We start from the raw sequence: 25,984 nt of genomic DNA, 5'->3' as shown, positions 1-25,984 counted from the left end.
AAACAGCTCTATTAGCATATTAAAGTCTTATTGCTATGTCTTCGTGTTAGTTCTGTGGCTGTGTCATGAATGTTGAAACTATGGACTTTTAATTCTTAGCATGCGAATAAAGCTGCGCTGTCTAAATCGAAACTTTATCTTAGCGAATTATGTTTTAGTTCGTACTTCGTGCTGAAGCCTCTACAAAGTTGTATGTGTATTTATTTTCTTTGTTTTTTTCCTTGTTTGCACTGCAGTTTCACAATTTTTGGCATTACAATAGCCGAGTATTTACTTGCATTATGTTAATTTAATCTATCAATTTTTTTTTTATAAATACTTGTCATTTACATTATTTTTGTTGGCCTTATATTGTTTTACATGTTCGCTATGTTTTATTATTACGCTATGACTTATTTGCTATATGCTATTATACTTTTCTATGTTTTTAATTTCATTTCGAAAGCGCTCTTGCCTATTTGTCATACATTATGCATGGCCCTAAATTAATTTAAGCATTGCGACATATGTTTATCTGTTATTACAAATAATATTGAGTTGGACATTTAAGAAGTTTTAATATGTTGATTTCAATTTTTCTGGGGTTTTTATGCGAAGGGGGCGAACGGGACCCTATTACCAAGCCATTTTTGTACGTCCGTCCGTCCGTCCATATCTCATGAACCGTAATAGGTAGAGAGTTTAAAATGTATATTTACATTGCCGCTGAAACACCAAATAATAAAAATAAACAGAAGCATTAGTAATATAAAAAAGTTTATTTTTTTTTGTTGTCATTTCATTAAATTTTACTAGTGATAAAATACTATGCAGTGTGTCATATTGCAACTTGGTACGTAACGGGCAAGCCCAACACAAATTTTGCCGGATTCTATTCAATTTAAATATAAAAAAACAACAAATATCATATAGTTAGGTACAATAATGATGTTGTACAGAAGTGGGCGTTACTTTGCGAAAGTCGACAATATATAATTAACACAGATTTGTCTGTTTCTCTGTAATTCGTGATAACCACAAAGTGACGTGCACAGGGTTTTTGATACCCTGGTATAAATATAAAGTATAAATAAATAATAAATAATAAATATACTACGACAATACACACATCGCCACCTAGCCCCAAAGTAAGCGTAGCTTGTGTTATGGGTACTAAGAATATTGTTATGAATATATAATACATAAATACTTAGAAAATACATATAAACACCCAGACACTGAAAAACACTTATGCTCATCACACAAACATTTTCCAGTTGTGGGAATCGAACCCACGGCCTTGGACTCAGAAAGCAGGGTCGCTGCCCACTGCGCCAGTCGGCCGTCGAATAATAATAAGCGTAATCCTAACTGATAATAGTATAAATATAATACCCTGGTATAAATATAAAGTATACATATAATACCCTGGTATAAAGATGGCATGGAATGGAAAAATTCTTCCCCTTTATGAGACAAAAATTTTATGGTAGGCCGTGCTTCTACGCACGTATGGAGTGCACGCCACTGAACCACACATATCCGTGTTATATAAGGGATCTTGCGTGAGCACTTACCTGTAAGGCAGCGTGGATCCACGGTGACCGGGCCCGCTTGTTTCTCGCCTCCTTGTTCTATTCGAACCTCGATTGCTCCTCGATCGCACAGGGAGCTGGTAGTTTATCGTAAGTCCAGATATGTCACTAACACTTGACACTATAAGACTACGGAGGCACTAACTAATATGAACAAAAATTAAATGCCACCACGCGAGCGAGTGAATATCGACCACAACAATCGATTGTTCCGAAAAGCGAGACATCGCGAAGCACGCGCGGCGGTTCTGTAATCAATGAATTGTATCGTCTTTTTTCAACAGTGTTATTATAATTTTTATTTTTCTTGCCACAATACACACGCCTCGCCATCTAGCCCCAAAGTAAGCGTAGCATGTGTTATGGGTACTTAAATGACAGACGAATATTTTTTATGAACAATATACATAAATACTAATAAACACCCAGACACTGAAAAACATGCATGTTCATCGCACTAACACTTTCCAGTTGTGGGAATCGAACCCGCAGCCTTTGAGTCTGAAAGCAGGGTCCCGGCCCACCGCGCTAATCGGCTATCAAAACTGTGGCCTGATGGTATTCAAAATGAAAAAAGAATAAGACAAAAAAACCTCTCTGTATTGAGTGATTTCTAAAGTACGCTCTCTAAGAGACTTGTTGATAAACGTGGCATAACGTCGGAATCGTAATCTTCCCCCCTATCCACACCGGGAGCAGTTATTTTTGTGTATATAAAATACACTATTTCACAATCGGTATGTAATATTAAAAGGTGATTGGTTAAATAGTTAAGGCGTGAAAGCAAAACGAACAAAACAACAGGTTCCATTTATAATTCCAGTTAGGATTACGCTTATTGTTAATAATATACGACAGCATTAAACATGCAAAAACATCATAAGGCTATTCCATTCAATAGGATATTGAGCCGATAGCGAGTCTTCAATAGGGCGTAATCATTCAGTCGCATTTTAATATGATTTTCATATGCTCATCTTTCGCAACAAGCAATGTTGAATTTTATATTATGCAAGCACAACGTCTTCTACTTTTATAGGAAAATTGCTGTTCTCAATACTGCTATACGGTAATCCGAATACACAGCTCGGCGATTGTGCAGTTTTATTTTATCGATGCGGTAAACGCTTTGTTTTTATGCTTGTAAAATTTAAAAAAAAATGTTTAGTGGTACAGGGCAGAGGGTATTGGGACGCGGCTAGTTACCACCCTACCGACAAAGGCCTGCCGCTAAGCGATTTAGCGTTACGGTACGGTGTGCTTCGAAACCGATTAGGCATAACCCTTTTGTCTGATCATAACTTGCCATCACTTGATATTGCAATAAGCCTAATTTTTAATGGATAAAACGACATACGCTTTAAGTTTTTATAAAAAAATGGACACTCAATAAATGTATCCTGATGTTTTGTTGCACGCCTTCGAAAATCAACATGAATTTAATCGATAAATCTAGTTTAACCTCGTATTAACAGAAGTGAAGTAATGATGACGATGTTATAGTGAAATTTATTTATTTATTATTGTGGAAATAACTACATTACTCAGTTTAAAGTTAAAGCTACGAGGGTTTCAAACGTGCCCTGGTCTATCAAAATGGTTTAATAAATTGTCCATACGGTATTAATAAAACGCGACCTAATCTAAATTCCTTAAATCCATGATACGCAAAGCAATAAAGGTTACAAGGCTGCTTTCAAAACTCATTTGCTATGGCATTAATAAAAACTTAACTTTCTATGCGAATGTTTACTGCGAATCTATCGTTTCTTAATAAAATGTGTTAAGTGTCTAACGAGGACATATTATATAAACATACATTCTAATTATAATAATTAATTAAATAGTTCAAACAAACTAAAAAACACGCTTGGTATAAAAAACTAAACTAATTTCCACCTTTTAGTTTAGTTTATTTATAAAAGCGATTTTTTTTAGTTTTTCTTGATCTATTATTTTAAATAGAGCAAAATTAATCGGTAACCCATTAACCATCAACGTATAGAGACCTGACTATAGCTGAAAATTATATAAATTAGCAAAAATCTTATTTTACAAATTAAAAAATGGAATAATCTTATCAAATTTGTATATTGTCATCGGTCCTCGATGTATCTTCAAAGTTTGAACGAAATCAGACCGTTTGAGGAGGGTCAAAACCAAGTTCAAAGGAGTCGGTAACAAACATACCAACAAAGTTAATAAAAATCTAATTTTTTATATTGAAAATTGGAATAATCTTCTCAAATTAGTGTATTGTTATCGATCCTTGATATGCCTACAAAGTTAAAATGCCTACAAAGAAATCTGACCGTTTAAAGTGGGTCAAAATAGCGTCCAAAGTCGGTTACAAACATACAAACATCTTGTATGTTTGTATGAAGCTAATATAAAGCATGTAAAAAGACAAAACTTTATCTATTCAAGTAAACAATTTAACAATAAACACAATTTCGATGCGTATATAACTTTTTTTTTAAATTTTATTAAAGTCATGTGAAAGCAACATTTGCAATCGTAGTAATAAGCTACGAGGGTTTCAAAAGAAACCTGGACTAAGAATATACCCAAAAAGATTTGTCGCATTTTGCTCAGTTTGTATTATTTATGTTACAAAATGAAAATAATTTACCATTTAGGATTCGGCCCTTTTTTGCTTTAGCTGACCTTGAACTAGGAAAAGATTGGAAAATGGAAAATAAAAAACAGTTTCAATATTCATTTTAAAACTATAAAGTTGCAATTAGACGGTACATTTTCGGCGATTATGGAGTAGATATATTTGATTTTAAATAAATTTTTAAATTTCATATAAAAGTTTCGGGAACGACAGGATTTGAACCGGCGATCGGCGGCGGCCATCGTTGCCTGAGCAGATTCGAACCTATCGATTCCGGAATTTTAATATGCAATTTAAAAATGTATAAAAAAATATGATATTTCCTAAGTGTAGGTAAAAACACATTAGTATAAATTCTATTTTATTGTGATTTGGTCATGATGTCCGTACATAATTTAATATCCTCTTTTAATATGATACACCGCAGAAGGTCCAGATTATTAAGCGTTTAACTTATACGATTCCAGTAACCTCGAAGGGAACCCGGACAGTCTTGAGCTTGGCACCGAAGTGGAATACGGTCTGGGTCGTACCAACGGTTCTGGGGGCGGGTGTGCTAGCGCGGAATTCGTGCGGGTACTGCCCCGGGGGTCCATACCGGTCGCAAAACCCTTGGAGCCGTCTATCCACGGCACGGTCACACGCACACTGCGCGCGCTCAATCCAGACCAAGCCAAGTATTCAGGCATGTAAACCATTCCCAATAAGTTGCTAATGCGAGAGCTAAGTACAATATTAAATTAGTAAATTTATTTTAGGGGGATGTCCTAGACGCAAGCGTACCTCAGGTATGTCGTTTTCATTATTGCATTCCATAAAGTGTCGGCGGCTATAGCCATCGTGTTCGACCGTACAGGTATGTGTTTCTACTGAGGAATTTACTATCGGTCTTATTTAACACGCCAGAGAAGAGAACGACATGGCCGCCATCGAAATACTGGTGAGTCGTCTTATCTATGGTTCCGTACGAAGGTGAATAAACGTTTGCGATGGGGCTGTGATACGTTTTAGTAATATTACACACATCCCAAACGGTATAAATACTTCGTGAATAATCCATAAGCACGTAGTAAATCGAGGAAGGGTTTACTTAGAAAATGAATGATAACGACGTGGAATGCGGCGCGGGTTGTGCCAGCGATGCCGGTGGAGGCTGTGCAGGCGCCGAGTACCCAAGTGCAGCCCAGTACGGCTATATCCATCGCCAAGCTGCGTGAACCATCCTCGCGCACGCTGAGGATCCTCAATCCAGACCAAGCTACACATCTAGGCAAGTATTTTTTAAAACCACTCGCTCTACAATGATATATTACAAGACCTGTTATCTACAGGTAAAGTACGTTATTGCTCATAAAAAAAGCTTGGCGAGGTTGTAAAGTTGCACTAAAATCCGTTAACCCCTAGGGTTGTAATGTGAGCTGATATAAAAAAAAAAACATCTCACATGCTAACACAACACTGTTTATCCTAATATCGCTTGCACACCACTCGCTTTAATATGCCCAGTTACAAGACCTGTTATCCACAGGTAAAGTACGTAATTGCTCATAAATAGGCTTGGCGAGATTGTGAAGTTGCACTAAAATCCATTAACCCCTAGAGTTGTAATGTGATTTAATATAAGAAGCTTTATTTTTAAATAAGATTTAAAACCATTCAAAAAATACCTAAGCCTTTCCCGCCAGAGCACGTGAATCATTGTGTATAGATTCTAAAAATTTCCCTCCAAAAGTTATCTCAATTTTTTTTTATGGTAATAATTGAAGGACCCATGCAAATAGCCCACCAGATAACTAGATAACATCGGCTAAAAACAGAGTATCACTTCGAAAGGCGTCCAAGGAATACGAACAAAGCAATGACGGTAGTACTTACCCGGACGAGCTCTGTCACAATAAACTAGACTATTATTACTAGATTTATTTAGATTGACTTTTTTATGGTCTTGTTATTGAAATTAAGTATTTATTTGATTTAAAATTACAATGTCGAGATATTATAAGTTGTGAGTAGAGTATTTAACAAAGTACTGAGTAGAGTAGGAGACAAAATCCCTCGATTATATCCCCTGACAAGGCATTAAAAAATTAAAGTGTGTCAAGGCACGTTAAGTTTACTCCAGTATATTATTACACATATTCTAATTTTTTTCTTTTTTGTCTTATAATATATTAATGTTTTCATTACTTTTTAGTTTAAAGTATGTTCATAAACTATAAAACCAACAAGTGTGATGAAAAAAAGACAAAATGATGTTTACCTTATGTAACTGTGTTATTATTATTTTGTTTACAGTTTAAAATTAACTTTAAGCTATCAAGTAATGAAAAGATAGTTTACATTATAGACAGGTAACAAAAATTGGATATTAATTCCACTTGTGCATTAATGCTATGAGAGTTGATAAAGCTGTGGCACAAGATAAAATTTTGTCCCCGGGGAGAAAAATGTTAGAATCATCACCATTTTTAACAACCTACTTTTCCCCCTGATTTATTTATTGCCTATGTATTTATATATTTATTTTACATATATATTTATAAATTACTCAAAGTAAATTTTTAAAATGTCCAAAACATTCTTCCTCAATAATAAAAATTGTTTTTTTTTTTTTTTAATAAAAATTGATATCAAGAGAACTAAATTTATGAATTATTATTTATAAAATGATTGTATGTCTGATTGATAGAACTATTTTAAATATTTTTATTTTTTATTTTTTTATTGGGATTCCTCAAAATTTGCAGACAGTGAAAGGAAACTGTGAAACCATTAAAATATTTTAAAAAGGGTGGAATTTATGACAATCAATCCGTTAACGTCCCAGGTAGTCAACTTAAGATGTTAACGGAGTCCATTAAAAATTGAGAGAGAGAGTTCCATTCAATTTAAGATTGAGAGAGACTATGAGACTACTCAGTTTTTCTAATAATTGTGAATACAAGTGATCATCATCTCTGAATTCCCAAACGATTACAAGCCTTCTCGCACAAGAAATATAGTTTTCTTTAAAATAAAAAAATGTTCTATTCATTTTCACATGAATAAGTTCATTCATTCACAGGCATTTATTTTTATCATCTTCGGCCTAATAGTGTCACACTCTCAAAGGAGAGAGGCTTCAGAGAATACACCTGACACACCGCTCCAATCACTTGGTGGCCTTCTTATGCCCGTTTTCACTAAACCTATAGAAAAAGAACGTTTCACCAACTCTTAGGTGATAACTAATGGTGGTAGTTGCCTAGGAACCTCCTTAGATAAGGCGTTACTTATTCAAGCATTGCCTTGTTCATCGTTATTGAAAACGGGTATTATTAGTGTTTATCTCCTTTAACGTCTGGTGGGAGGCTTTGGCCGTGGCCAGTTACCATCTTACCGACTAAGACGTGCAGTTAGGCGATTTAGTGTTCCGGTGCGATGTCGCGTTGAAACCAATTAGGGGTATGACTACCATACTCCCTTACAGGTTAACTCCCTACCATCTTATACCGCATCATCACTTACCACCAGGTGAGATTGCAGTCAAGGCCTAACTTTTAGTGGCGTGACAAAAAATAAAACCATCTTTGAAGACTTCCTTTGAAGCGACAGGTCCCGACTTCGATGCACGGCAGGTGCAAAGGTGCAATTGTGGAAATTTATGGTCTGGTCTGGTCTTGGTGGAAGATTTGGCTTTGGTTACCTGAAGTGCCGCCAAGTAAAATAGCGTTCCAATACGATGTTGCGTAGGAATCTAGTTGTGGGGTCTTAATAGACCAAAGCGCGTTTGGAATTTTCCTAGCGTGGTGGGTGTATGCTCTAGAACCGTCTCTTGTTTGAGACACGAAGCCTGTGCCCTGCAGTGGGACGTTAGTAGGCTGCTGATGATGATAACGAATGCAGCTATCACCATCACCTAACATTAGTGGTAACATGTTAAATGTATGAACGCTTGTGATAACGAAATTTCCTGTGATAACGAAAAAAACATTAATAAAACATTTTTGAATTTAGAACTTCAAATCGGCATCTTCACTTAACAGCAGGTGCGGTTGCAATCAAAAGCTAACTTATAAAGATTTAAAAAATATAAAAGATGAAGCAAGAAATAGCAATCGGTGTCTAGCCGTTGTCCCAAAGTCCCTAATACAAAAGGTATTAGTAGTGTCTTAATCTAATAATTTCCTTTCCTCCAGGCCTTATCCAAGTGGGAGGTGGCATGTCATACGAGTTTGGCATAATGGGCTTGGCATGCAAGCGTGAGATTCTGCAAGTGGGGGACCCCGTTACCTTCCAGTCTGACCAGGAAGGGCGCGCCACTAATATCGTGCCAATAAGGAAGAAAAGGCGCGCGACCGTCGACGCTATCAAAGGTAACGCTTCCCGTTAAATAATTTAACCTTGCGAGGAAATCCTCATGGATACCTCTCCGCCACAGGGAAGCGCAAAGGTTATGACGGACCTAATAAACCCCGCGCCCCCGCCACCGGCGACGACCAAGGCGGAACCTCAGGGTTTTTAAGGGGTCCTATTCATCCAGAAAGTCGCCCTCCGACTCGAGGGTATTTCTCCGAGGGGCGGCCGGTTTCCCGCACACATCGCCCGGAGGGGGCGAGCGCCGGGCGTGCGACAGCTCGACCTATATGCCGCGGATCGGATACGATTCCACCGCAACGACCTCAAATAACTGCGACGCCGCCGAATCCACGCGGAATCAAAGGTAAACCCGTGCTTGCAGGGCTAGCACGGGTGGGAGATAAAAATTATATCCTCTGCCAAGGGATATAGTTAAAGCGCCCACCTGCTAAATCACTGGAACATGGAATAGGAAGTTTACCCCCGTTTATTAATACACATATATAATTTCCACTTGTGCGCGAGTGCTCGGAGAGTTTATGAAGCTGTGGGAAAAGATAAATTTATATCTTTACCCCGGGGATATAATTGTCTCCTGCCAATGCTAGCCGTCCTGAACCACTATGAAACATACACTGAAACATTTCTTGCTGTTAAGCCTCGCTGTAACCCAGCAAGCCCTGTTGGAGCAGCGTGGTGGGCTTATTATTTCACTCTCATGTTAAGAGGGAGAAATGATAAAGAGAGATGTGATCTGTGCCTGTTCTCATTAGTGGGACGGTGTTAAGCTGATGATGAGTTGGTATAACTGTATTTTGGTTTATTTAGCATAGTTGTCGCTTAAATTATGAACTTAGCAATATTTCTCGAAATTTAGTCGCTATTTTTCTTGTTGTTATAGTACTTTCCAAATTGCTCAATCTAAGAAACCGAGACGGAAAATAAATATTCGTTTCACGATAGAAGAAATCGTCAGAAATATGCCGGTCACTGCCCACGTTTCTCATTGGAGGGAATTCGCGCATAGACGCTTCTCCAATACGGGTCTGTGGGAACTAAGGGGATCACAAATATCATGCATTATGTTAATCATAACTCTTTGTACCAACGGTCCCGCAACGAGTGGACAGTATTGTAACTCCGAGCTGGGAATAATTCCCGTAATGAAAAATCCATCATCAGTTATTCCCCTCAACCGTGACCTCAGCAAACTCAGAACTCGTGATCCGCGGCTTAAGTACACAGAAAAGCTATTTTCAATATTTCAAGTGGTCAACGAGGCGGCTACACAGACTGAATAAAAATACTTAAAATTATAGCAGATTTAGTTTGTCAACATTGTTATGAGATAGCTGTTCTAACAGCGGAGTGGAGATCAAATTTGCGGTCCCCCTTTTAATTAACTCCTCGCTGAGGTACAGGTTGCTATCCCTGTGAAGAACACAAGTATTGCATTAGACAGTTGCATGCGAATTATTGGAGCTATTGCACGAGCAGTTTTTTTTTGGTTTCACTACGATAAGTAGTGTCTGGTTCTGTTTTATTCTTCATTTATTTTTAATTTTCATAAATTAAATGTAAGAGCTTCTCTCATGTGACCTGATTTGGCTTATTTACATATAGCGTGCTTGAAAAAATTTTCGCAAGCTATATGCGCGCAGGTCCATCGCATGTAAGATTACCTTCAACTTAGTTAAGAGGGTGGCCTTACTATGAGATGATGACGATAAGCAATCAGATCTTTTCCTCTTTGGTCTTGAAAATTGATTTGAAATCCGTTGGTCTGTAGACTTTCCCAACGCTTGGTGTTTTATCTAGACAAATGCTGCTTTTGCACATCTTAATGTCTCGAGAACTGACTGTCTTGTTGGTGCTTACCGTTTTTGAGCTCGGAGTAGAAGACTTTATCTTAAATTTCTTGATGGGCATTCTTATGACATGTCTGTAGCAACTCAATTGTCGCTGCATTAGATATGTCGACTGTCATTGTTACGTCGTAACCCGACGGTGCTTGGTGTTGTTGTTCTGGATATAACTAAGATGGTTAAGGTGAAACCATTCACATACACGAATATGCCTGCGGTATAGAGTCCTGTACACCTTGATTTTTGTACGTAACTTAATTTCTGGTGAGCGAAATACCTTCTCACCGCCGAGGCAGCGGCATACACTATAAGGAACCTTAAGAAGAATCTACAAAGTATCAGTGTATAGAAAGCACCCTTACGTCATAAGGTGATCACCTTAGGATGTAGGGGTAATAATCTATGTATTTTAATTTATCGATCTGCTTGAGCATGGTATCTTTGAGCGATAATATTGGGGGATCTTTTTTTAACTTTAAATAACTGCTGTTTTTGTGATGTTAATTTAAATTCACTGTGCAGGTTCGTTACAAGAGCTATTCGCCACAAAGTATTAACGTCGTAGGTATCATCCAACCTCAACTTTGGCGCTCGAAACCAAGTACAAAATAGCCGGCAGAAATTCAAGTGGTATCATACACCGAGTCGGCTTCTAAGACTGTACCAAGCTCTCTCAAGGCTCTGTCAAGGTACCAGCTTGATGTTTGGATTGGGTGGACCGTCGTGTTAGGACACTCATCGGCGATGAGGTAAAAGTTCGTAGACTAAAAAGTTTGGAACCCCGTTGCGAAGTCGCCTGTTTTTCGGTGTCCTTCAAGCTACGTTAAGAGAGTGCTCAGGATCTATTCGATTTACATCCACACCTTTCTACCTTCTAATTATGAGGCATCATAAGTATCTGCCGTTTTACATATATGCATAGTTGATATCCTATTTACTCTTACTGAGCTCTTCTCATCCTTTTCTCTAAAACGCATCGCAAAGATCTGGTATGCCATCCAACTTCTGTCTTCTCCGAATTCTATGCCTTTGAAAAAGTGTTTCGTGTATGCATCTTCTAGGCTTCTCGCGCTACACTTTGGGCTACATCATCATCTGTCATGAGGCGTGCAGTCAAGTTCTGATCCGTCTTCTTTCCTTGCTCCTATGCTATGTTGTGTCGGTACAACATTTCTTTCTCTAGCTCTATGATCTATGGATACATAAATTCCATCAATATCACTCTTTGGTCTTTCCTCTACATGTTTGTCCACTGATTAATATATATATCTATATATGTATATATTAAAACGTCAACAGTACACGGGCAGCCTGTAACGTCTGTCACGATAAAACGTTGCATATGATTGTTAAAGCAGGGTCAAGAGATGAGTTTTTTATCTATTAACATCAAAATATCTGGGTCGTCGCTGCTTTTGACGAAAAAAGATCATCACACAGTGACAGTGCGACAGAGTTTCTTGTAAAAAAGGGTAATAATTTGAAAGACTGTCGAAAGTATACGGGGCGCCTCAAACATCGTCTGCAACGATAAAACGTTGGATATGATTGTTAAGCAGGGTCAAGAGTTTGAAGACGACACAACTGACGACAAAAACCTTGCCAAAAGTAAAAGATAATATTTATTAAATGGGACAAAGACCCTTTACAGACTATTTGAGAAATGTATTTAAATATATAAATACTATATTGTATACCTATGAATAGGCTCATATAATTTCAAAGCCAACCCTTCTCTCTGTTTATATAGCGAGATTTAATAACGATTCTTATTTATTTATTTATCAACTTACGACTATCTATGTTTGTTTTCCTTACCATTAAATTATTATTATTAAGTAATGCTATCAAAAAGTATAACAAATAGACTACAGAGCAAACCTTGTGAGTTCAGTTCATCTTGGGTATCGGTACCATACCCAAAATTAACAGAACCGAACCGAACCGAACTCTGGCGTGATTTAAAATAATTTTAATTATTTCATATTTTTCATCAGGTGGTTTCGGTTTCCTGTCTGTAGAGGCGGAAGAGTCGAGGCGGCTGTTCTTCCACATGTCCGAGGTTCGGGGCAATTCCGCAGAATTGCAGCCTGGTGACTCTGTCGAGTTTGTGATGCTCACCAACCCGAGGAATGGGAAATCATCCGCGTGCAATGTCGTCAAAGTCGGGTAAGTGAATACTGTATATAGTTATTCCCTTCTTTTTAAAATCCACTAATTTAGATTAAGATTTTATGATTTAAAGAAAGTTTCCGCGTTTTAATTTTATGATTTAATTAAAACGCGGAAACTTTCGTGCGCGTGTTCGATTCGCACTACAATTTAGACCTTGAATGCAATTCACAATCTCCGCTATGGCAAAAGTCTGATATTAGGATTGCTTCAGTGGTCGCTCCATCGAATAGTACTATTTTGTTAAATAAATGTAATAAAAACAAAAAGGTTCATTTCTATTAAAATAATACGTGCAACACATAGTCAAATAAGTTAGCCCAAAGGTTAAGACTCCGCTGTTCGTGTGTCCGTCACCTGTATCTAATGAACCGTGATAGTTAGACAGTTTAAATTACCGCAAATGATGTGTTTTCTTTGCTGTTCGTATGGATAGTAATGGCGAATTAGTCGGGAGTGCTCTTGGGTATGTTCGATGATAATCCAAGATGGCCGCCGCCACAAAATGGCTGACATACTTTTTGACAACTCCCTCAATATGGGTATCATATTGACGATTATTTCTGAGTCCAAGGCCGTGGGTTCGATTCCCACAACCGGAAAATGTTTGTGTGATGAACATACGCTTACTTTGGGGCTAGATGGCGATATGTGTATTGTCGTAGTATATTAATTAAATTATATGCTAGACAAGAAGAATAATGTCACTGTATTGATGGTCGCGGTTTTTATTATTGTTAATTTGCTGCAATGTGCTGTCCCGTATCCATCAATCTGAAGTGTAGGTGTTAAGCTCATGAGTCGGTAATTACACCGTCTACCACGCCCTCCAGACTGGAACACAGAATGCTGCTTAGCAGCAGAAGTAAGCATAGCGGCAGTTTTCCAACGACGAGCTCCGTCACAAAAAGCTCTACTACGGTCAGTGGCGTGCACTCCATACATGCACGAAAGCACTGCATACCCTAACATTGATATATAACTCGAATAGGAGAACAATTTGTGCCGTTTTATGCAATTTTCCTGGTGTATGCATACCCTGGTAAGAAACCCAATGTACGCCACTGACTACGGTCCACGTCTGCTATTGCAATTGTGTTTTATTTGCCAATAAATGACAAAAAGCACTAATCTATATATATAAAAATGTTATGTTGGTTTGTGTACGCTTCAAAAACTCAAAAAGTTCGGCACCGATCGAGCTGAAATTTTAGCATGATAGAATATCCGCATCAAGGAATGTTTTAATCAATTTTTTGCATTAGTCACATATCCGCGAGTCTTTATATCTACGCAGACAGTGGAATAACAAAAAATATTGCATATCCACAAATATTGCAAAATTAAACTTATATGTAATGTATTCTTTGCTTTGTTTCTCATTTCTAACCCATTCCATAAAAAAAGTGCCACAGCGAAACGTGGCAGGGTGCAACTAGTAATACATAAATTAATTTAACAAAATTTTGTAATTATCAAAATATATGCAACAAACAGCAGTGCACGTTTTTAATAATAATAATAATATTTTTTTTGCAATAAACATATGAAATTACAGATTATCAGAAAGCAGATATAGAACAATGTTTTAGCCGATTTAAATGCACGCAAATTTTAAACAATATTTACGTTCAGTTATTAGATTCAGATTAGGGCGGCTTGCATCAGCATTCTTAATTGTATTTTACAAATATTTAAATACGTTAAAGCTCTAATCAAACATATAAAAAATTTGGAAAATTCAAAAGTGCACGCCTCATAGCGGTCATTCACATTTAAAATAAAAATCCTAAAACAAAAACTCAAGTTTTTTAAAATGAAATAACAAATAAAATTAATATCTTTATGTCTCACGCGATTTTATGAAACGAAATTTACATAGCGCATACGCGAATCTTGATTTTCCACATACTCTTGCATATAGAAAAAAAATTAAAGAACCATAGTGGCGCAATAATTCTAAGGTGGGAAAAAAATATACTAAAAAAATGTATATATAGATATACAACGTAGTCGTATTATTTTAGTTTTTGATAAATTATAATTAAACGACAGTACTAAGAACGTTAATATTAACTAGGCATCAGCACAGTGCATTATTATAATAAAAATAAAAAAATATTCCGGTAAGATAATTTTTTCGTCCAATTTCTCTGCCACATACCCGGATCCGTAAACACAGACACACGGACGTCCAAGAATGATTATTTTTTGTATTATTTACTATATTGAACAAGAATAATTGCTTATAAAATATATGTGCTAGACAGATTATTTAAGTGTTATACTAATAAAAAAAAACATAATTTAAGTTTTGAAAGACTGGGTTTTTTGACATGTCGAGAGAAGAGCATCACCTCACGCTCAGCTTATGAGGCGTGCAATATGTTACAACTCATGTCATCGGTCAAAGAAACAAATATTTTATAGGGTACAGATTATTGCAAACTTTGAAAATACGTTGCGGAAAATAACTGCTAAAAAATATGTTATATGGAAAATAAATAAATATGGCCGTATACTAAAATAACACGAAATGATAATGACTCAGTTTACGCATATATCGTTAACTTAAAACTTCTTAGTTCTTAAATGCATAAGAACAACTCAACAAACAGTCGGGCGTCCGTAAATCTGGGCCGTAAGTATCTAGAAAGAAAACGTATTGTACTGTTCTACCGACATGTTAAAGGTATTACAAGACGTGCCTAATAACATTTAAGGAATTAAACCAATTGATTTAAGTTAAATTAAGGAATATTCAAATAAGTTTTGGTGCAAGTCGCCCTAAGTCTATTATATTAGATTACAATGACAATTTTACTATAGTTTTATTTTATGCCCGATACTTAATTGAATTGACATTTATATTTTTTTTTAATACTTAATTGCGAGAAAATTTGCTACAACTACAAAACATTGAAAAATGTGCCTGTTCAGCACATTTTTCAATGTTAATAAACACTTTTTAATCTTATTTTGTTTTTATTAGTACTTGTAGTAGTTGATCGTTCACTGACACATGAGTGTAATAGCATACTTGGGCCCACGGGAGTAGGTTATGATGCAATCTAAGATGATACCAAGATAACCTGTTAAGAGTAAGGCAGTTCTAAGCTCCTAAACCTAATCAGTTTCTAATCGGCGTCGTAACGCTAACCGTTTATCGGCACGGCTTTGTAGGGTTGCGACTAGCCACGGACGAAGCCTCTGACCAGATCAGAAAAAATACAGAAATAACAAACAGCCCCTAGTAGGGATCGAACCCGAGATCTCCGATTAAGTGTTAACCACTGCGCCAGGTAGTCGTCAAAAGAGTTCCTGCACACTTGGATTATTATGATTATTGAGTTGGCTTAGTAACACATGGACAGTTGCTGCAATGCGAGCCGCAAGAAATCGTATGCTATTGTTCAATGACGTGCATAGAGGGTATGCACATGATATGCAGGTGATATAAAATTATGGAGGGTAGAGGTAACGAGAGTCATCTGTGTATATGAAAAAGTGTCGTCATTTGCATCAGGGTAACTCTTAAAAGAAGCGCCAAATATAAATATTGTTAGAGTAGGCTTGAAAAATAAACAAGGAAGTATGGAGATACAAGGAAGTAAGGTTATATTTACCACAATATTTTGTACACCGTAAGTTGTTGAAATTCTCAATAATTAACTACTTTAGTCGATAATGACATTAAATTTTTTAACTTGGCATACTTCAATTCATCTACGATTGCTACATTCATACCATACCCTGTGCATCCACCAGCGCCATTGTGGAGGATTTTTGAACTGTTATTTAGCGCATACACTGGACACTTTTTCAACTTTTCTCCCATATAAGATGACTCTCCTTACCTCTACCCTCCATATATAAAATGAAGAAGGTCTCCAGTATGAGTTATAAAAACTTTTAACAGGCTTTTTAAAAAAAAAAAAAATGAATTTATTTCAAAAGGTTTTTAGGTTTCTATATTTATTCATCTCACTAGATTTAATTTAAGTGTATGGTTCTCGCTCCAGAGATGGGCGATAATAACTGCAACTCAGTCTTGCACTAGAGCAGTATTATCGAATTTGTGTTTCATGATACACATTACCTTAAGTCTGCCTTATTTTGTACTATTTTTAATTTACTGTGTAACTGTTAATTGAAATAAACTTATTATTATTATTATTATTACATTATAACTCTTACAAAGCCTATCCTTAAGTTTTTTCATTTTATACTATCTGTCCGCTTAGTACATTCCCTGTGCATAACCTGTATGCACGCCACTGCTATTGTTCTATTCGGCCTCTCTCTATACAATCCCTCGCCAACGGTTATTTGTTAAACGAAGCTCGAATACGGGGGACGGAGATGAACCTCTTAAAGTATTAACACAGCTGGAAAGATCTCATGGGTTGGTATATGTCAATACGATATTCGAACAATGGATACATTCTTGACAATGGAGAATCGCATGATTGAACTCGTGTAATTTGTTTACACAGACGGCCATTGAGAAGATTATGTCTGTATATCTGAGGAATTCCTCACAAAAATTGCTTACGAATCCGATTATTGCCTAGGAAGAAACTGCCGTTCGTATTCGAGAAACTCTCCTTGTATGACTTGACTTAACGATTTTAGCTGGCATTAATCGCGTCGTTTATTCGAGAAACTCTCCTTGTATGACTTAGACTTAACGATTTCAGCTGGCATTAATCGCGTCGTTGAAATTATCAATTACCTTTTTTTTTTATACTGAGAAAATAAATAATGTCCAGGGGGGCCAGGTATCTCAAAGCATGAGGCCTCAGTTACTCGAAGTGTTTTCGAATAGGGTAAGGAATGCTATAGGAAAAGTATTCTACGTACAATATTTAAAAAAAAATATTATGTGAATATAAATATATACACAGTGGTGTGCACAGGAATTGGGGCAAAGTTAGCATAAAGAAGTAAAACTGTTACAGTAGCCAGTGCTTCTGTGCATGTATGAAGCCACTGTATATCCTATGAAATGTTAACACTACACGCAAAAAGGAACGCGCATTTTAAGATTTCAGGTATTTGCTTTAGAGAGGCGAAATTCACCACCATTCTGGTTGCCTAGTGTGAGATTTTCTACCTATGTTAACTTTTTAGATCGCGTGAAAGTTAACTGTTTATACGGTGCCGAAAGAGCGCCACCTAGTGACAATATTTGTGTTTCTGTATTATGGCGAATGTTGTTGGACTTCGTCCGGGGGCTACCAAAGGTGACTTTCTGGAACAATAAGTATCCCATACCCATTTCCAGGATGCAAGTTATACATATATATATTAAAATAAAATCCAATTGCAATACTTAAAATGCTTTAGAACGTTAATAAGTTTAAAAAAAGGTTGCAAACTACTGCTATGGTAAACAGTAGTTTACCATAACATAATAAGTGTTGCAACACTTGTACAGTTAAATAGAGTAAATATTAATATTAAATGAATACTCTAAAATACTACTTCCTGGTTACAATTTAAATAAGAATAGTACTGGACTTGTGACTAGCTTCATGCTGACTCAGAAAAATAAACGTGGGCATAAAAAAACAAACAAGAATAAATTCAAAATATATAATACGAACATATTCCAATATGCAATTACGTAAATAAGAATATTTTTTGAAATGTCTTACTATTTTTTCCCGCGGTGCCTACCACAGGATCCAGAAAGCAAGCTACAAGCAGATGCCAAACTACCTAGGGTTGTGACAGATGACCGCAGTTTATAATTTTGTTCTTGCAATTTTTGATTAATTCCAGGTCTCATCGAGTCAATCATTAATAAAATTTTATATTTTCATTTAAGTGTTTTCTTACTCTGAGTAAAATTTTGCTTAATCGTATACATATTTCGGTCAAAATGGCTTTCCGCTTTATAATTATTTTGACAGAAATATGTCAAAAAACCTTTTTGAAGTTGTACTGTTGTACTTACTAGGGAAAAATTATGGGAGTGAAATTATACAAGGTAACGTAATGCGTGCGTGAAATACATGGTTACGATTTTTACAAGAGGAAGTTAGTTGCGTAACCGAGTGAGAGGGGAATACATCGTCCGCCAGCTCACTTTTTACGATGCGCGCGCAAACTATCAATAAAAACCGTTAGTGAAGTTAGCTATAGTCGACATTTTAGATTTTCAAAGAAAGGTTGGACAGTGTATACTTTCAATTGTCAAAGTCTGCGGGCTCATTCTGGTGATTTAATTGATTCAGTTGTACAAAAAAATCAAAGGACATTGCCCGTGGACAGGCCCAGGATTTGGCGGCGTGTCACATGTATATTTAATTAAAAAAAAAATATCTGATTTCTTTATGATTATTTGTTTTTTATCAACATTTCTTTTACCCTACCATTAAAAAACTCAATAAATAATTGATTGACTAAATAATTTTGCACAACCGCCAACCTACAAAATAGAACCTAAATGTTGCCAGATATCGGAGCTGTATTGCAATCATTTATTTATTAGAAATCGATTCAAAAATTACTATACTTTTTGACTAATTAAAAAGATTACGTAAATTTATTCAATCTTCAAAATAATAATAAAATATCTAACTGCTTGGTTGAACGAATAACGTGAAATCGAAAATTGCTTGAATAATGTATAAAATTGCTTGAATATCCTAAACTAACCTTTTTCTAATCAATGAAAGCTACAATGATCCAAATATCATTTTTCCTTAAAAAATTATGCAATATTGAATACTAATTACGATATTATTTAATAATAACAACAACTTCAAAAATCGAGTGTCAAAATAGTTACATCTAGCAACACCATATATAAACATTCGGCCGGTTGCGGCAAGCTGTTTTTGCACCGTGACATAACATAATGTCATTAGGGGCCCAAAGCTCCTAAGAAAATGGTCAATGTCCTTTTAATGTTCAGTGAAACTTGGTGGTCCAATAATGAGATAATTAGATAATGCGTTATATTGAAACTTTCAATGTGATTAAATACCTTTTTTCTATTGTTATGCATAGGCTATGAATGAATTAAATATTTTGTTAAGAACAAATTTCAAACTGTAATTAGGGTATTTTTAAACAGAACCAGAATACAAACCTTTGAGATCTGTTTTATCCATGCGCTGTTTGAAATTAAACACAGAAACACGATGTTCTACAAAAAAACCTAGTCTACTGAAGAATTAGAAAAAAAGCACTCACATATCTTTCCCTTCATTTCATCTCTGATGAACTTATTTCGTGTCAAAAAAAGAAATATATATAGGCATAATTTTGATTTTGTTCATGCATAAAATATAAATACTTACCAAAAAGAGCCAGTTCATTATCAACACCAACTCATGTACATAAACCTTTTCATTTACAGCACTTTATTTGGTCGCATAGTGAAGGAAAGAAATTATATTGCGCGACGTACATACTTATCTCTTGTAAAAACGTCAGAAGCAGCTATAAATCTTTCATAAAAGATCTGGGAAGGATTTTAACAAGAATTCTTCCTTAATTGCTAATGAGTACTAGACAGACTTAATTTCGAGTTCTCCAACGCTCAATAAAAAAAATGAACCAGGGTAACGCTGAACGCTGTTTTGACTTATTACTGTAAAATCTATTCCCAACATATTCCTTGGATCTAAGAGCTGCTAAATCTAAAACAAGTCAGACCTAATAATTAAATTATTCAGCAAAACTTCATCCCGTTTTACCAGCCTTTAGTGATTATATCCAAAAATAACCTGACAAGTCTCTCGGCTCTCTCTCCTAGTAAAAGTTTCTAACCTAAATTGTCTCTTAACTAAAATACGTAGAACGTACTTACAAACATGTTTCCAAGTCTTATTCTATTTTCTTGGAGGTAGAATATCCAAAATTACTTGAATTTTATAGCCAACATATCCTACATATACCTACCTAGTAGTAAAATTAACGCGTGATAAGACAAGTAGTTTTGAGATCTCATTTAAGAACACTGGCAGTCACTGACCTTTCACACTTTTTTATCTACGATATTTTTGCAAATGCGATATTTATTCTTATTTGATTTATTGAACAGTAACATAATTTAATCAAAACTATGTTTGACTCAGCGCGAATGTTTATTGACAAGCTGCTATCACTGACCTTTCACTTACATACTTTTATATATTCTTATAATGATCTATAATGTTTTTGCAAATGCGATTTTTATTCTTATTTGATTTACTGAATAGTAAAAACATTTAATCAAAACTAGGTATGTTTGACTCACCGCGAATGCTTATTGACAAGCTGTTGTCAGTATTTTCTATAGATATTTTGTACAAATACGTGGGCATTCGCGATTAACATGAGTATTATCTTAGGGCGGTTAGATAGCGCGGCGTAACCTCTTGGTGCCTTCACTATTAATCACTTATTATTATAGATTCATATTTTGTTTGTTTATATTGGGATGCTCGCTCTACGCCCTGACGAAACTGCGCGGTCTCACTTTTCTATTGATTCGCCCGACTGTACCCGATTGGATCACTTTCGAGGACTTCCGCTAGACATTATTCCATTGCATTGATTTACAAAGTATTTATACAAGATTTCATTCAAATATTTTAAGTATTTGCCATACCCAGTCCCAACTCTAAATAGCAACTTTGATAAATTAAACATTTTACTGCCACCTTAAAAATTCCGATCGATGTAATTATTGTATGGGAAGCTCGGTTGAGTTATTTATAGCCTATACGACCAGGCTATGAATAACTCATTCAAATCGATGCAATGAAGGAAACAAGTCGCCTTAATTTACGTTGGCACAAAACTTAACTACAACTGTCCATATAAAATAGAAATACCTATAGCCTGATATAGAGACTTAATAGTCGCTAACGTATACTCAGGTCGTTCACCCATATAGGAAGAGAACAAAGGAAATGATAACCCTTAACGTTACTTATTTTTTTACTAACCTACAGATAGCTAGAAATGTATTTAATTAGTTCCTTACTTTGGTATTACATGTGAAAATTACAAAAAAAGTTGATTTATTTTAGCTTAAATAATATGTACCAATTACGAATACCTGCAATAAATAACTTTGTAACGTTTATTTAAGTGGATGCATAAAATTTTACAAAAGTAGCATCTTCGAAACTAACCTATTTTTAACCGACTTTAAAAAGGGCGGAGGTCATAATAACCGATTTGAAAAACTTCATTGGTTTAAAGCGGTGTACATCTAAAGAAGTCAGTATCTATAACTTAAATTCAAATCTTTATTTGCGTAATTGCAGGTTAACAAAGATGAACTTATAACATAACATGTGCAATTCTCCAATCTGCCATTCTATGGCTATATGCCAATGCCATAACACCTAAATACTGAACATATTTTTGCATTTCATAGTAGTAATCATGTAAGTTTTATATGGTTGATAAACAATTGATGCTAGTCACAATGAAGGAGGTGACGATTTGCCAGAAAACTTTTGACAATTAACTAGGGACGTTAATTGTCAAAAGTTTTCTGGCAAATCAATATTTTGAAAAAAAAAAATTAACTAGTTAACATTTCGCTATTATAAATTAGGTAATTCATTTTAAATAGGCAAACCGTTTCCTATCAAGCAGTGACAAGAAAGATACCTAGTTAATTTTACTTTTTCTATTAGTTGTAATCTTTATTTATATTTTTTTTTAAATCGGACTTCAAAGAAGGAGGTTCTTAATTTGTGGGAATATTCATTTCCATTTGCCACCGAAAAAAGCTTTTTAGTTGGTACTAACTTTTGACCGTGACTTCTCCCGCGTTTCTTTTTGTTCTTAAGGAATTCCGTAGGAACATTTCATTTGACATACCTTTGGCATTCAGTTTAGGTGAAGTTGTATTGATATTTTAAAGTTGTGTATTCATGCAAAAAGAACATCTTCTGCAGTTTATAGAATACATTTTTTAAAATAAAAATTTCTAAAAATGGTGTAATCTTTAAATTTTTGAAACTTTAAACGTCCGATTGGAATTAATTAAAAAGTTTTTTTAATGCTTTATAAATATCCTTCATTATAAAACCATTTATTTAAATAAGCATTAATGCTGCGATACTAAAGTAACGCACTTTTTTTCTACCGACGCTCTAAATGAACTTTTAGAACGTCGGTGATAGTATACTACTCGCGGACTTTTTTGTAGGTTTTCTCAGGGCACGCCAAGTAATGAATTTCAAAGACAAACATTACTTGGCGTGGGTTACTTTATTGCAATTTTCTTAAGGATATCCAATTTATTGGAAAATAAATTATAGCCTATGTTACTTCGTGATAATTAGTATAGATTTAAGATTACACTTTTTAGGAATGTAAATTTCATTTATTGTTTTAAATAGTTTTGTAGAGAAGTTATTGCGTCAAATAACCTCATAAAATAATAACTTTTATCAACGTAGACTTCAACCATTATTGTTTATTTCTTTAAAAAACCCCTCTTAGGTTTATACTATTACTAGCTTTTGCCCGTGACTTCGTCCGTTTGTTCCGTTGACTGGGCTTTTTAAACACGCGTAAGCTAAGTTTCGAGTGTTTTACCGGGCCAAAAAGTTTACTTTCCATTTCACTAAGATTATAATGAATGCAGATGCAGGAAAATTTCACCAATAACCTAAAGAGGAAATAGGAAGAACACGAGAACACCATTTAAATGTAGTTATTATGCAAAAAAAATATTAGTATTCTGCACTCTAGGAATGATATGTGTAGGAAATTTCATACTCCTCTTTCCTTCGGTGAGAAAGGGGTAGAAAAGTTTTAGGTTCACGTATTCATGTATAGATAACGGCCGGATATAACGTTGGTGAAACCGTGGGACCCTGTCGAAGACCAATAATTAAACAGATCTCAATTGACTTAACTCGCCCTGAAATTCTTCTATGTCATGTTTCTTTTATATTGCAGAAGTAAGCCTGTGAAGGCGCGCTGCGAGCGACCGGAGCGACTGCTCGCGCGACTCCGCACCCTGTCGCTAGAAGACGCATCGACGCCGCGTGTGGTGTTGGCGCGACCGCCGCGCGGACCCGACGGCAGCCGCGGGTTCAGACCGAGGCGGCCGCTAGCTGGTAATTTATTTCATTATTATCATCATGAATGAATTAACGAATGAAAAGCTATAGAAAAAAAAATAACACTACAGAAATATTGGATAGAAGCAGGCGAATCTGTATGGAGAGGATCCGCGGAGTTGTTATAAGTAACTTAACAACTATTCAATGTAAAGTCTATCAAGTGTGTGTCAATCTTTACACTCCACTCCAAACAGATCTTCGGCAATGTACCCTCTACGCACGTTTCGCTCCGAAACCGGAGCTTCCTCAGGAGATGTTGACTTTACAATCTTAATTTGCGTATTAATGAATATAAGTTTATTCATTTTCTTTCTAATAAATTTATATATTTTCCAGAACAACTGGGCGAGTGAGATCCGAGCAACGAGGCCTGAAAAAAACTGCTAATTTACTGCTACGTAGGTAAACATCCTCGGTTTGATTTAAATTCAACTATAGGTAAACTATACCAACTACGGCACCCTTCACAGAAAAACAAAAATTTACGGGGTAAAGCTATAATAAAAGTTTGTTATATTATGAAAATTAAGCTTAATTTGCTATACTCCGCGAAAATATATATGTTTGCACAGTATAGCAAATAAAGCTTAATTTTCATAATATATCATGGGTTTCCGCAAAGTACTGCCTGCTTCTATCCAAAAGTTTGTTAAATTATTCGGTTGGGGATGTCATTCTGGAACGGAAACGTGAAACGCAGCGTAAAACTCCAAATTTCAGTTTTATTATAAAAGCATACTATGAATATACCAAAGCAATTGCAGTGTTCACATTAGCGTATTAACATATTGGTTGGCTGCTTCTTTATATTCTGTAGTCGCGAGTCATTGAATCGGCAGTAAAGTTAACCGCATTATTTGTAATATTCGCTTGTATTAATGCAAATTAGTACGTATTTAGGTTGGCTCTGTGTGAATGAATAAAAACGTTCATGTAAATTCATACAAATCATACGAAAGTAGATTGCAAACGATGCTTGCCAGTTGGCTCCTACCTTTTGCTATACACGTTACTTTTATTTAACTAAAACTAAAGGTATTTTACTAAAGCTCACTACTAGGGAGTGTTTAAGTTTGCTTTGTATGAATACCTAAAACGTTAATGTAAATTCATATAAATCATACTAAAATAATGCGTGCCAGTTGGTTCTCATCTTTTGCTTTACACGCAAATTTTTATTACGTTACGTGTAACTAAAACTAAAGGTATTTTACTAGAGCTCACTACTAGGGAGTGTTTAAGTTTGCTTTGTATGAATACATAGAACGTTCCGTTAATTCATACAAATCATACGAAAATACGTTGCTAACGATTCGTGCCAGATGGCTCACATGTTTTGCTATACATGCGACTTTTATTTAATTATAACTTTGTAAGCATTTTGCTGAACTCAAAACTGTGCCGATCTCTAAGCTCTACCAACTGTTATGTTCGTATATAACAACGTACACTGTGTAGTTTTTCAGACTGATGAACATAACATAATCTATGGTGCCTTCGGTTGTATAGTTTACCCGTAACATCATTATGTATTTATGAGAGACTGAACTTGATCCTTTCTTTAGCAGCATTTAGGAAATTGTTTTGTTAATATTTTTTAATTATTTTTGTTTAAGTACCTATAAAAAATGAAAATGAAAGAATAAAATGCGCTGATTCTTTAAAGTTAAATTATAGTTATGAGCAAAGAACATATCAATGTTTACCGAGTTTGTTCGCGAATTGATCGATTGTTTCCAATTTTTTTATTTTATGTATTTAATGCTTTAAATACGATGAGGTTCTTTTTCGCATACACGTTGTTCAAAATTCCGCAACCATTCCCTGGACTGGCTATTATTGTTCTGCCACATATAGTGTTTCTGAGACATATATCAAAGAAGTTTATTATATTATCTGAATTACTCCCTGGGCCCTGATTTCATTAGGACATGCAAATTTTAAACGCGTATGAAACGCATCTTCCATTAATTAATACGTGTTTGTTCATGAAGCTACAGGGCTAAGGACACGTTCGAAAAAAAATAAAATTATGCATTTTAAATGTAAGTGGAATAGTTTTTTCACATAAAGTTCATGAACTTTAATTTTGCTAAAAAAAAATTAACATAAAAACGATAAAACAAAAAATCCAATGTAGAGAGTCTTATTTTTAATTTCGTGGAATTCTGACAGTTGCTATTTTTTTATCTTCCACATTTATTATTGCGATATTGTTATTTCATCACTTGTAATTTAAATAGTGCTCTATTACAAGTCAAACTATAATTCAGTTTAAATTGTTAAGAGCCTCTAAAATTAATCTTTCGAATCCATAACCTG

The 25,984-nt window shown here is 35.4% G+C and overlaps 1 protein-coding gene across 4 annotated transcripts in view; it reads left to right on the top strand.

Annotated features, from left to right (window-relative positions):
- Window positions 1-24,036, top strand: part of LOC120636302 (cold shock domain-containing protein E1) — a 99,793-nt gene extending 75,757 nt beyond the window's left edge. For 3 of the 4 annotated variants that reach the window (XM_039907725.1, XM_039907723.1, XM_039907724.1), the window contains exons 12-17: window positions 4,662-4,879; window positions 4,953-4,982; window positions 8,373-8,549; window positions 12,395-12,566; window positions 23,496-23,656; window positions 23,999-24,036. In XM_039907725.1, coding sequence (XP_039763659.1) covers window positions 4,662-4,879; window positions 4,953-4,982; window positions 8,373-8,549; window positions 12,395-12,566; window positions 23,496-23,656; window positions 23,999-24,015 — 775 coding nt within the window. In that variant the 3' untranslated portion in view covers window positions 24,016-24,036. The remainder of the gene's footprint in view (window positions 1-4,661; window positions 4,880-4,952; window positions 4,983-8,372; window positions 8,550-12,394; window positions 12,567-23,495; window positions 23,657-23,998) is intronic. The other variant, XM_039907726.1, reaches the window with a different exon arrangement.
- The last annotated feature ends 1,948 nt before the right edge of the window (window positions 24,037-25,984 follow it).

Source organism: Pararge aegeria, chromosome Z (assembly GCF_905163445.1).
Source record: "Pararge aegeria chromosome Z, ilParAegt1.1, whole genome shotgun sequence".
Classification (NCBI taxonomy): Eukaryota; Metazoa; Arthropoda; class Insecta; order Lepidoptera; family Nymphalidae; genus Pararge; species Pararge aegeria.
This window is presented reverse-complemented; position numbering and strand designations above follow the sequence as displayed.